At 38.5% G+C, this 14,246-nt stretch overlaps 1 protein-coding gene across 1 annotated transcript in view; it reads right to left on the bottom strand.

Moving 5' to 3' along the window:
* The window catches only part of DARS1 (aspartyl-tRNA synthetase 1), a 56,676-nt gene extending 42,529 nt beyond the window's left edge, over nucleotides 1-14,147 (bottom strand). The window contains exons 1-4 of the mRNA XM_042464301.1: nucleotides 13,911-14,147; nucleotides 8,421-8,478; nucleotides 6,136-6,228; nucleotides 544-646 (exon numbers count right to left, since the gene is read on the bottom strand). Coding sequence (XP_042320235.1) covers nucleotides 544-646; nucleotides 6,136-6,228; nucleotides 8,421-8,478; nucleotides 13,911-13,982 — 326 coding nt within the window. The 5' untranslated portion in view covers nucleotides 13,983-14,147. The remainder of the gene's footprint in view (nucleotides 1-543; nucleotides 647-6,135; nucleotides 6,229-8,420; nucleotides 8,479-13,910) is intronic.
* Nucleotides 14,148-14,246: the final 99 nt, after the last annotated feature.

The raw sequence follows: 14,246 nt of genomic DNA, 5'->3' as shown, positions 1-14,246 counted from the left end.
AAAAGTGGGGGGAGGGAAAAAACAAACAAACAAGTTTAAGTGCCTGTAATGAAGAATAAAAGAACACAAATTAGGTTCTTAACTCAATTTAAGAAAAAAAATTACAATATTAGACTTCTAAATACCTTTCATTTTCACTTGGCAGTTAGATGAGACAGAATACATTATTCAGCGAAGATCCAATGCTTAAAAAAAAAGGGGGAGGCTGAGCCTATGTTCACATGCACACACAAACTTCTAGCAAAATAATGCCTCCAAGCTTAGCCTGCCAACCTTTTTTGTTAGCCAGCTTGAAAGTAAATGGGAACTGTCTGGGGTGACAGAATGCCCTCTCAGCAGTTCAGAATGAATTTCAAGCCTGTGTTCCATTTTCTCTTTTGTAAGTATAAGGCATTCAGCACTATAGTGAACTGACAATTTAAATAACTACATTTTAAAAACAAATGCAGCATTGATGTTAATGTGTGAAAACGGTCCCAACCCCTGGGAGCCTTGGTTCCCACCATTGTTTACTGTGACAACAGGATATAATTGCTTACTTACTTGGCAGCAAACTTTACCATCTGCTTACTTGCATGGTCTCCCACAGCCACCAGAGCTTGGACATTAAACTGCTGCTGACGTAGGACTAAGAAACACTGTTTTCCTGAAAAGAGGAAGGAACAATGCAGGTGTACTCAGGGCAACAAGTTACTTAGGATCTCTCTCAATGAATAGAAAAGTATGTTCTACTACTTTAAAATTAAGCCTGAATATAAATGCTCTCGAAGTACATTATACAAGCAAGCATGTAGCCTTTGCTACCACTTTCAGACCACAACAATCTTTTGTTTTTAATTTGTATTCATTTTAAATAAAAAGAAATTTCAGGTAACTGGCATATGCAGCATTCTGAGAAAAAAAGCACAAATCAATTTGTGTAAGTAGCGATCTATAAATTACATCAATGCTAGCTGATTAAGATGCTAAGACGCAAAGAAAAAGGCATGAACTCAAGCAAATATCCATGCTTCAGACACACATAGACCACCCGGGAGTTCAACACAACTCAAGGCTAAAGTTAAGTGTATCAATCCCAAGGCTTCAGACCTACCTCAAAAAGTGTTTAAACCCCTTTCAACCAGTCTAAAATGTTTTTGAATATTTCATGAAGCTTCTACAAATTGAACACACCCCATTTTTTGGGGGGGGGGGGTAATTTTGTCACTGGCAGCAGCAATTCCCAATTGTGGAATGACTCTACCAGGCTTCTCCATAATACAGCTTTTGGGAAAGACACTGAAAAAATAATAATAACAGGAAATAGTTTAAGTGACTTCTAGTTCTTCAGTAGACTATGTCTGACTAAGAGACTGGAGTGTAAGAAGAGATCTTGAGAAAAAGAGTCATCTGTACCCTCAGCTCTTCCTTCCCCTGTTCCCCACAGAGGAAAGGCATGCATGCACAGCATTCTCAAAGTGTCAGAGGAGAAGTGAACCATATGTAGCTCTGCCCCAACAGAACTACTTTCTCTGTACTCCTTATTACATGGAGAGCACCAGGCTGTTGATGGATAGTCCATGGTGGCAGCTTGTCAAATGTACCATCAAGAAGATTTGTTAAGGGGATCCACTGCCATTTCCAAAATGATCCCTGACTATATTTCTGTTTCTCATTTCCACAGCAACCCAAACTGATCTGCTGCAATCTAGGCTGGTCATTTATGTATTTATTTATTACAACATTTATATCACCTCCTCTAAAAAATCTCAGGGTGATATATAATAAAAGCAACCTAATTAATTTAAAACAGTGTAAAATGAAAATGATTTTTAATTTAAAGCAATTTGGCTGGAGTGGAGAGGACATTATACAACTGTGTGTACCTATCTCTCCCCATTGCTTTCAACAAGAGGGGCTTCTGAGGTCTGAAACCCCAGCAGTGATGTCTCAGTTCATATGTATTGATGACTCCTGAAAAATAACGGGAGCACTACCCTTCACTTTATAATTTGCTAATATCTTTGCAAAGATGCTCCAGATATTAAATGTAAAGATGACACTGATGCCTGCAATATGACTTTCTATTTATTATGCTGCATTTGTCTTTACAATAATCAGTAGTATAGCACTTAATTTTGAAATATGAAAGAAGCCAAAACTTCTTGCACTCCATGACTCAGAAACAAATAATGCAGACATTATGTCCACGAGAAACCCCTGGATCTTAAAAATTAATGGGAAATGACAGCTGCAAGGAAAGCTAAGGCACATCAATCATGTCATATACTTTTGCTTGACCTCACCACTGAAGTTGACAGTTTTGACACCGTACTAGTATTATCAACTGCTGTTTCAGTATACTGAAGGCCTGTTTGCTCCTGGGTCTGATAGCACAATCATGTCCACCATGAAAACAATAATCTGAATTCAAATTCTGAATTCACATTTACTCTCAGGTAAATGTGTGCAGAATTACAACTTTAGCTTTTCACCAGACTAAGCATTTTACTCCAATAAAATTAGTATAAGAAGCAACAGTTAGCAATTAAAGTAATGCCACACTTTGAATGCTAAGTTAACTTCACAGATACTTATGCAGTTCTGCTAAAAGATAAATGTACTTTGCATGCGCAACACAACATTTTTAACAGAATTGACTCATAACATTAATGGCACAGTACGTTGGTGGGTGGGTTTCTGTTTAAAACCAAGCCAGTGCTACCAATGTGCAGGACTGAAGGAGCCTGGTTCGCACTTTGAGTTAGACAGCGTTGATTTCTACCAGTTAACTATTGGGATGAGTACTGTACTGTGGCTAACATAAAGTAGACAGGGTGATTTTTTCTCCTCCCATGACGTCAACTGAATTTTCCCACTGGCAATTTTATATAACACACTACTAAAGTTAATTTAGATCATGATGGTACCAAACACAATAATTACTAAGGACCAAATTAGACATTACAAGCTAATCCTGGGGGGTTATTCTAGTCAATCTAGCCCAGTATTTTGTTTCCAACAGCAAGCAGTAACATGTTTGTAGAAAGCCATGGGCAGTTCATTAAGTTAACAGCCCTTGTCCACTTTTGGCTGATGAGCACATAATACTTAGCTGCTTTTGAACCCAGAAATTCCACAGATGAATCATAGCTAAAGCCAGTAACAGACCTATCCACCAGTAATTCTAACTATGTAACTTATGGAAGTGATGACATGTGAATTTCACTCAGAATCCTATCTATATACTGCAATAATTTATTTCAGTGAATGGATCTTCATGGTATCGTTTAGTGGGATAGAGAAGCACATGATTCTCACAATGGCATTAAATTATGACTGCACAAGCCTTATTTCTGAGTATACACACAGTTTGTATAAATATAATGCTGATTAGAAAATTAAGGGCAATATATTGCCTTTCTATAATTTCTTATAAAGTCTTTTTTTTTACCTGAAGGGCAGCAGATTTATTCCACACAGGTTAGTAATAAAAAATACTTTGCCACACAAGTAATGGTGTTATGCGGCTGCTGGCAAACTGGATTTAATGCAAATTAAACACTGCCCATGGCAACCTCTCAAATGGCCATCTCTCCACCTCAGCCTTTGGCTGTGCAATATATTTAAGTAAATAGAGGCTTAAGATAGACATCAGCATTGTTCTCCATGTTACTGACTATCACAACATGGCAATGTCATGTGACCCATTCTATAACAACATTATGCAGAGAAAACTCCACACAGAAGTGTTGATTTATCATCAACAAGAACTTTTCAATGTTGATAGTTCATTCCTCTGTAGAAACCAACATTGGAAATGAAGAAAGCTCACACCAGCTACAGGCAAATCACAGCATGGTGCATATATGGTACCTCCTAGCCTCTGCCCACTCCATCCCCTGCAGTTTTCTTTATTCCTCCTCACAAAACTCCTCTTTCAAAAATTCCCATTCTACTACCATCTCCATCCGAAGAAAGAGGTAAAGCATGTATGAATTTCATTCAATACAGACCAAAAAGACAGGACATGTCTAGCAGACTTTTCCTGGGATACTGCTTATCTTTTAATCTCTGTACACCTGTTCCTTCCTTCTTATACCTATACCTGTTAAAAACTATCTATGGGGTTCTGGGAGCCACATGCAGCCTGTAGGCCATACTTCTGCTTTAAATTCTTTAAAATACTGGAACCAGGATTCCTAAAGGATCATTCTATTATTTATCCTTTACTTATTATATTATATACCCTTCATTATTCTGCCTCATCACTACAGTAACAGCAAAAATGTCTTTTTTATGTTTTACCACCACACAAGATATGTTTAGGGTACAAGGGGAAAGATCTACTTTACTATACAGTAAGACGCTCTTATCTGCAGATTTGCTTTCCACGGTTTCACTTACTTGTGGTAAAAAAAATACCCACCTTACCTGCTCCCGAATTTTCCTCTTGTTGCTTTCTCACAACAAGTGGAAGGTCAACCTCTGGTCCAAGCATACCATAGAATTGATCTAGAGACACCCACAAATAGAGTGCATTTGTCAGCATGTTTGTGGGCATGTCTAAGTTCACCAGTACGATTCTATGGTATGCTTAGGCCAGAGGTTGACATTCCACTTGTTCTGAGGAAGCAATGAGAGGAAATGTGGGAGCAGAATGGTTTCCCCACCCTCTGTGGGGCAGCATGTGAGCAGGGGGAGGGATATTTTAATTACATTTTTGTGGTCTAAAAATACAGTCAAATATAAAATTCAGTACTATCTACTGTTTCAGATATCCTCAGAGGGTCTTTGAACATTTCCCTGAGGATAAGGGGATCTTATTGTAGTGCCAGAAGGCACAACCCCTTGCTCCAGTTGTGATTCCACTTAGGCTCATCACTAGTTTCCATTACTGATGAAAAGTTTCAACAGGACTTTGGTCTGACCTCTGCATGATCTTTGTTAATATTGTGTGCTGTGCTTAGGAGCATGCAAAGTTCAAATTCACAAAACAGCTGTCTATCTTATGTCATCTGAAGAGGTCAAAAACATACTTCAGTGTGTGCACTGGAAGTGGATCCCCTCCCAACTGAAAAAAGCCAAATCCCCAACCTTGTGCTTCCCTAGTGAAGAAAAATGACAGGCAGGTGGTTCTGTATGAACAAGATACTCCATAGAGCTCAAGCTTAGATAAGAATTTCCTTTGAGCTCACTGTATGAGAAGATTTTTTTTAAAAAAAATTATGAGCTAAAATATTTTGTTTGAGACACATGAAAGCCTGATTTGTTCCAGGTTTCCCATTCCCTTTAGAATGTAGGATATATATTCCGACCATCCAGCTGAAAAGAGAAATTTTAGCATTCTTAATGATTGATACTTCTCTTGTGGTTTTAAATTTTACTTCTATATGATAATGTATTTATTTAAAGTAATTCAAAAATAGTTCATAATTATACAATTCTCATTAAAAGCTAACTTAACGAGCCAACTCATTAAAAGCTAACATATATTATTGAACTTAAGACAAGAAGCAAAGCATTTACAACCCATGTCACTGATGAACGAGAGACATTAAAGTTTTAATTTCTGCATCTATGGCAGAGAGTGCTCTGGTGTGGAATACAATTCCGTTAGAACCGGAGAGGGTGAGTTGAGACAAAAACAGAATCCACGGTGTGCAAGAGAGAGAGAGACACAGAGAGAGAATGCATGTGAGAAAAAGGCAGGAAATTAGGACATTTTCCTATCAACAACTTGAAAGCAAGCATCACAGCCTACTGCACCTACATAGGAAATGGCACCATGACAAGCAAATGTTCAAGACAGCCATTTAAAATGGCAGTTGGAGCTACTGACCCAGAGTTTTTTCATGAATAAGTGGTCCAGGCTGCCATTTCAAGCAGTTAGTTGGAGCATTAACTAAAAGGAAGGCCCACAGATTACTACTTGACCCTTTTCTTTCACCCACCTCTCTTTCACAAACAAGATATATCTATATCTCTATATAGAATCCTATGTAGCTACTTTAAATCACTGTGCTATTAAGAGTAGTACAGGAAAGTACTAGAAAAAGTATAGAAAACATTAACCTTCTTGATCTGTAATGAAATGCACAAAGGACAATTGGTACAGGTATATACACTCAAGAACCACACAAGAACTGTTTTTACCTTTTGCTCTGCTGGTATGGACTCTACCACGAACCCAGACAACTTCATCGGCTTTCTCTCCTGTCAAATCCTTTACTCGAATTAACACACGATCTGTATGCAACAGAAATAATAATAATAATAATAATAATAATAATAATAATAATAATAATAGGATTTATTTATATGCCACCCAATCACTGGGAATCTGGGCGGCTTACAACAGAGGGGATAATAGACAGATAATAGACAGGCTTACAATCTAAAAAGACATGACACAAAAGGAGAAGGGAATGGTGGGAGGGAGGGGATCAGGTCCAGCATTCTTCTCTCCCTCTGAGGCCTGGACCAAGGCAGATGGACTGGAGGGAGGGCTCTTTTTCTTGTATTAGTTGTTTAACACAAGAAAAGCACCTTGAAGAAGATTTAATGCACTGTTACATGGGAAACAATAGAATGAGTCCTCCTAGCATAACTGTGGAATGCATCCAGAGTTGTGCTTACTTAAATGTTGATGACAACAGAGGAAGAGAATGGGGCAGTGATTTTTGCCAGTTCTTCCTTCCCTCACTGGGGATACTAAAAAGGTGCTCCAAAGGGTTATGAGCCCCTTTGGAGCTGAGTAGACAGCAGAGCTAGAAAGAGGGGAAATACATAAAAATCGCTGTGACATTCATATTTCTTTAGTGGGTTCTAGCTTCCTCCATAAACATCTCAAAATAACCCCTTCTTTCCTAAACTATCTATATTTTAGAATATATTATAGGTTTCCATTTTAAACATGTTTGGAAAAAACTCCATTAAATTTTGAACAGCTATTTTAATAAATTTAGGATTAAAAAAATAAGCTTTCTTTTAGAAAGAAATCACAGAATACATTATTCAGTTGTTTTTAAAAAAGGACATAAAGTTGGTATCAATGGATGCTCAAAGGTTCATGGCTGTGCCAAAGTCTCTGGGTGCATGTGCCACCATTGACGATAATGGGGTAGGACCATCTGTAGGTGCTCCTGCCAATATGGAGGGCTGACTATATAATGCCCTGTATAATGCATTTTAACTTCTTGCCTATATGTGATCTCTTTCACCTTAGGTGCTAGAGAAGCTGTAACAAATAAGAGAACATTGGCTAAAATGGACTAGTGATCAGTTCCAATTAAGGAAACATGTACAGATGGTTTTTGATTACTTGGACAGAGTCTAAATGATCATTATGTTACATTTCACGAAAATAGAGTCTTTAGGCCCTCCTGTACAGAATCCATCATCTCCAAAGTACAATCCTATGTGCATTTTATATTTGTGGGAATATCCCAACTATAAAGGTCAGCCCAATTGCATGAGTCTCTCCTAACACTCCCCAGCAATGAAAGGAAGGGTAGTCCTGTGGGGGAAAAGCCAATGTAGACCCAGCAACATAATTATGATGCTTACACCTGGGCTTTTACAATGACCACCAGGTAGTTTCCAGCATGTCATAAAGCAGAGAACTCTCCAAAGCTATTGAGGGATAGGCTTTAGTAAAACATATTGGCCGACCTAAACAGGAAGGTTATATGCAGTGTAAGGTACACTTCTCCAGTGAAGGTCTAAGCAAATTAGAGGAAATGCATCCTGAGCTCTTGACTCACCTGTTTTGATTAGATTCTCCAGACACATGTGTCAGCAGAATTTTGAACGTTAGCATTCTACCACGTTCAGTAATAGAAAATGTGTAATAATGTATGTTCTAAGACAAGCAGCCCTGTAAAATAGTAGTGCTAGTTGAAAAATCACTGCTGCTAAGCTTGGAATTAATCCTTTCTGCACAATAGTATTCCTTTGGACAATCAAGTTTCACTTTTCCTCTTAAGCCATTTCACATTATAACTTCAGTGTTCTCCCATTCCAATCTGATGTCTGTTCTGTGAATCTTTGACTTTCTAAGTATTTTCAGTGCTATCAACTGTTATGTACATTGAGCTGAAATTATTGTTGGAAGTAATTTTTAAATTTTGTAAATTCAGTTAAGCTTTCAAAGAAGATACAGTGCACCTGCACGCCAGAAGAGGCAATGGCGTGTCCATGCACATAATGTGAAGGCACATAAAACACAATTTCTATATACCAATTTCAAATTCCAGCATTTTTTATTTAGACAGAATTAGATCATTAATTTAAAATTATTAGAAAGCTGCAACAATTTCTAAATGTGAACAACAAGGTGAAAGGCACAATTATGTATTTACATATTTCACTTGACATAGAAACCTGCATAATTTTCATGGAACCTACAACCTGTGTGCTTTCCAAAGTTTGAAACTGACCTGGTTTCTCCTGGGATTGTATCAGTGGCAACACTCCATATCTTTCCTTTGCATAGTCCTAAAGAGGAAAAAGGACTTCTTGTGATAAAAGCTTTTCGCCATGTCAGAGTTAATAGGAAGGAAAAGGTATAATCAGATTCACAGAGTTCTTCTGTCACACTCCATCTGACAGCGCTTAATGCGTGGCAATGTTCTACATATGGAATTATGTGTTAATAGCAGAGCACACAGTTTGGAGGCAAAATTATGGCATGATTCTGAAAATAACATAGAATTGTCATTTTAATTTTGGTATTACATTTTCTTGAGTGTGAGATAGAGAATTACATCCCAGCAAATAAAGGATGATCAGTATGAACAAATTGCGTGTGTTATAAGAAATTCAAAATTTGTTACCACTTGTCTGTCTCTCTCTAACACACACACTCACACACGGGGGGAAACACACACGACAAGTGACATCAACTTAGAGATCAACTTTTCCCAATTCCCCTTTTATCACAGAATGATTTAAACCTTAACAGATGTGAAATCACCATGCTTCTCTTGTATCATCATCATCATCATCATCATCATCATCATGTAACCCCGCTTCGATCCACTGGGAGAGGCGGGGAAACATAAATAAATTTTATTCATCACCACCATCATCATCATTGAGATGAGTTCACTTACTCAGATACTGGCACTAGCTATAAACATATGAGAACCAAGTACTGTACTTGGCTTGGGCCCGGGTTACTTGAGGGAACGCCTCTCCCTGCATAATCCTCCCCACACACTCAGAATTTCTGGAAAACTGTCTCTTAACCAACCTAAGGTGAGATTGGCGTCCACTCAACAAAGGGCCTTTTCAGCCGTGGTGCCCTTTCTATGGAATGCCTTACCTGAAGGGATCCGCCTTAGTGGATCAGTGGAAGCCTTTAAGAAGGCTTTAAAAACTCATCTCTTCCTTCAAGCCTTCCCTCCTAATTCCGTTTAAGAATATATTCCCCTATCGATGTATAGTATTTATGATTTTTGATTTTAACAATGTCATTGGATGTTTTTAAATTTTGCTCGCATTTAATCTATTTTAATTATCTACTTTTAAGATGTGGTTTTTACTGTTCTTATTGTCTGTTTTTAACAATTTCTGTACACTGCTTTGATAGTTGGAAAAGTGGTTAATAAATGAACAAATTATTATTATTATTATTATTATTATTATTATTATTATTATTATTTACTTTCTGGGGATGAACTGAGCTAAAGCATTCAATGTTCCAGTTGATCTGTCAAGTAGACATCAAGCCATGTAAAGGTGTTTACTATTTACTTTGGCTTGTGTCTGACAGGTGCACAAGTACACAAATCCTTGGAAATACAGGGAACTGAGTGTTTTCGAATTAGAGCTATAGTTCCTCATTGTACCTTTCATGCGACTTCCTTTTAATCGAGTGAGTTTCAGGTTACCAGTTTGAGAGAGACTCAGTATATCCCAATAACTAAAAATTAAACCACCAAATTTTATTATGGGGCAGGATTTGCTCAACACACAGCATTCAAGACAATTATAGTCCTTCTTTTCACTCTCTGCACCCATCTACCCCTCCCTCCATTATACAATATGTTTAGACATATACTCTCATAGAATCATAGATTTGGAAGAGACCCCAAGGGCCATCCAGTCCAACCCCATTCTGCCATGTAGGAACTCTCAATCACCTTTCTTTGGATTAAAAGACACATTTACACCTAGTCAGCCCCTCTGTTGGCACATCTATGAGAGGATCCCTTAGTATATGAATTGCTGGGATGGCAAAAGCCTTGTACAATCTTGCAGAACAGAGAAAGGAAGAAAAAGGATTGGAAGAGGTGAGCAAAAAATACCATGGAAACTGCACAAAATGAAATAAAGATATAAAGAGACCTTTTGTTGTTGAGTGCCTTCAGATCATTTTTGACTTATGGAAAGACACTAAGTCGATCCTATAATGGGGTTTTCTTGGCAAGCTTCTTCAGAGGGGGTTTACCACTGTCATCCTCTGAGGCTGAGAGAGTGTGACTTGCCCAAGGCCACTCAGTTGATTTCCATAGCCAAGCCTGGATTCAAACCCTGGTCTCCAGAGTCATAGTCCAACACTCAAACCACGATACCACATAGGATCTCAATAATGCAAAAGAAAATTACAGGTACTATCAATGAAGTCAGGAGGTGCTATGGAGTAAAGTAAGAAGGATATAATAGTGCAAGAAGGAATCTGGAATGGGGAAAGGGGAATGAGGAAAGTTGGAGTACAGATCTGTGGTGATACAGAGTAAAGGGGCAGACAGAAAACAATCATTTAAAACTGAAAGCCAAATAGATTTCTCAGTTAAGACAGCAGCGTAAAATTATAAAAGTGATTTGCAAACCTGTGTAATAATATTAAAACTAGCTTTAGAAACAACAACGAGAGAGACCTATAATAGTGATAATGGAAATATATTATATGCAGGATGGAGATGAAGTAGAATCCATACAGGGGAAAAAAATATATATAGATGTAAAAAGAAATATTATACCAACACCACAAGTATAGGACAACATAATCCCAATCCTTTCCCAAGCTTGTACCTGCTGGGATCATGAATTCAAATACTCCTTTTCTCAATTTGGCAACTCACAAAATCCTATATCTATCACATCCAGTGATAGCAGCACAGACTTTAGTTGCAATTATTGTCCTACAGATAATCAGAGAATTGATTACTGCATTTAAAAAGTAATTTTCCTAACACAGATATGAATATTAAAAGTCACTGCCAAAAATAGTACCCTGTTCCTCAATCTGTTTTATTATCACTCACTCTAGCATGAGATATGAACTTGAGTAATAATTCTGAATGTTAAGAAATACCAGCTGTCCAAGCTGGGTTCAGAAAGGAAGAGGCACTAAGGATCATAATACAAGCATACATCAATTAATAGAGCTCACGACAGAATTTCAGAAGAAAACCAGCCTGTGCTTTATAGATTGTAGCAAGGTCTCCAATTGTGCATTAATCGCTCTAAAAGAAATGTATGTGCCACAACATTTGATTGTCTTCATGTATAACCTATATTCAGGGCAGAATGGAGAGAAATAAGAATGGCTTCCACCACCTAGGAGATCAGGCAAGTCTGCATTTTATCACTCCCTGTTTAATTTATACACAGAACATATCATGCAGAAGCATGATTACACTCAGAGAAATGAGAAGTGAACATTGGGAGAAGGAGCATCACTAGTTTATAATACTGTATGCAGATGTCACCATCTTACTTGCAGAAAACAGCAAAGACTTGGAACGACTATTGATGAAATTTGAGGAAGAAAGGGCAAAAGCAGGAGGATTTCAACAGGAAATTAAGAAAACAAAAATAATGATCACAGATTATTTACCTAACTTTAAAATGGAGGATAAAGATATCAAAATGGTTACAGATTTTCTACACCTAGCCACATAATCAAGACTTCAAAAGAAGATGACTTGGAAGGTCAAGGTAAGATCCTCAAGTGTAAAGGTATATCATTAAATACCAAAGCCAGGGTCATGCATGCCATAGTATTACTGATTTCTGTGTATGATTGTGAAATCTGGACAGTTAAGAAAGCAGAAGAGAATCAACTCATCTCAAGTGAGGTGCTGCATTAAAGTTGTACAGACACCACGGATTGCCAAAAAGACAATTAAATGGGCCCAAGAGCAATCCAAACCTAAATGTACCCTAGAAGTCAAAAGGACTAAACTGAGGCTGTGTTAGCCATAGCAAGGGAAGACACACTCATCAGAAAAGACAATAATGCTAGGTAAAGTTGAAAGCTGTAGGACAAGAAGACCAGAACGTAGGTGGACAGACTCAATCAGGGAAGGCCCAGTCCTGAGTTGCAAATCCTTACAAACTGGGTGTTTATGTGGTCTTTCATATACAGAGTCACCTTAAGTAAAAGCCAACTTTATGGTAAATAAAGTACCAGTAATACAATATAAATAAATCAAAGTCCATGTACATGAACAAAGGTGTATAGCAGTTGAGCTTCAGGGAGTACTAACTCTGAGGAGTAACTCTGGAGCAGAAGTAAGAATTTAATTCTGGTTAGTAGACAGTTGCCTGATTCAAGAATTAAGACTATTGGTCTTAATTTTATTTTACATATATGGAGATATATTTTATACAGTATTTCTCTCCGTGTGTGTGTGTGTGTGTGTGTGTGTATATATATATATATATATATAAAAACAACTACTAGAATTGTTAGATGTTTATGATTTTAAAAGGAAAGATGAAGCAGTTGATGCACAGTCTAAGTTGTATGAAGTTTCTTTTCTTAAAAGAAAGGAGGACTCCAAACAGGAAAATCAAAGGATTCTCTTTATAAGAGTGAATATCTGTAAGTGGTCGGAACAAAACATGTAAACTCTTCTAATATACAAAAATCTAGCCAACACTAATGCTTGGACATACTATGTATGATGTATCTATCAGCTCTCTGCTATAATGTAAAACTCCTGTAAATTGTTAAAATTTGTAAGCCCCTTTGTGTCCCAATTTTGGGGAGAAAGCGGAATATAAATACATAACGCTTTCTGTTGCTGCGTGCTTTCAAGTCATTTCTGAGTTATGGCAACCCTAAGGCAAACTTATCAAGGGGTTTTCTTGGCAAGCTCTGTTCAGAAGAGGTTTGCCGTTGCCTCCTCTTGAGGCTGAGAGCATGTCACTTGCTCAAGGTCACCCAGTGGCTTTCCATGGCTGAGCTGGTCTCCAGGGCTGTAGTCCAGCACTCAAACCACTAGGCCATGCTGGATCTCTATCAATATAATAATAATAATGGATTTTTAACCAGATATTTGGGCCACCCAGTGGGTTTCCGTGGCCCAGCCAAGATTTGAACCCTGCTCTCCAGGGTCACAGCCCAACACTCAGCCCACCACCAGGAGACTGGTTTTGTTCCGTAGTACACCTGGCAACCCCCTCCCCTCCCCAGCTAAAGTATCTGTTTGGACTGCCAAATAATTTGCCATCACTCCAGCATCTCTTTTTGTGACTGTCAGGGTACTTTTGGCAGCACTTTCAAAGCTAAACAGGCAAGTGTCAAAACCAGAATCCTATGAGAAGTTCAACACTCAAACCACTAGGCTATGCTGCCTTTCTAGAAAGATAAAGACAATGAAAATGACAATGATAATAATCATGTACTATATGTAATACCATAAATATAACAATAATAATAATAATAATGCTGTATTATATATAATGCTATAAATAATAATAATAATAATAACGATAAGGGATGTCTGATCAGATCTGAAAGTGTGGGGTGTCCAGGAGGGATGGAAGAGGGCCTAAGAGTAACACACTACAGTATAAGGCTGGTTTGAGACTGCTTTAACTCAGTGCTATGGAATTCTGGGAACTGTAGTTCCTTGCCGCCTGCCCACCCGCCCTTCCACCCCCAGCTTTCCCCTTCCCCTGCTCCAACCCACATCAGCTGCCGGCTGCTCCATGGCGCTGTCTCGGTTCCGTTCCTGGCTCTTACGGGAAGCGACGCCGGGCATTCTTGCCACTTCCAGCAATCAAGGTTGGCCAACGGGGCAGAAATACAACAACCCTTTGCTTTATTATGATTATTGGCCCTTCGAGGCTGCCGTACCACCTGGCGAGCCCTTGGAGCGCGTGCACAGCCCCTCCCCCCTCCCCTTGGATCAAGGGTTTCGGAACGCTGCCCCCCTCAAGGTTCCACCCTCCCTCGTGGCAGCAGGCGCTTCACTCGCGCACGTCGAGCACGCAGAGGGAGAAGGCGCTGCTCGTGACGTCACTCA

This window comes from Sceloporus undulatus, chromosome 1 (genome assembly GCF_019175285.1).
Source record: "Sceloporus undulatus isolate JIND9_A2432 ecotype Alabama chromosome 1, SceUnd_v1.1, whole genome shotgun sequence".
In the NCBI taxonomy this organism is placed as follows: Eukaryota; Metazoa; Chordata; class Lepidosauria; order Squamata; family Phrynosomatidae; genus Sceloporus; species Sceloporus undulatus.
Note: the sequence above shows the minus strand (reverse complement) of the source record. Positions and strands in the feature narration are given on the sequence as shown.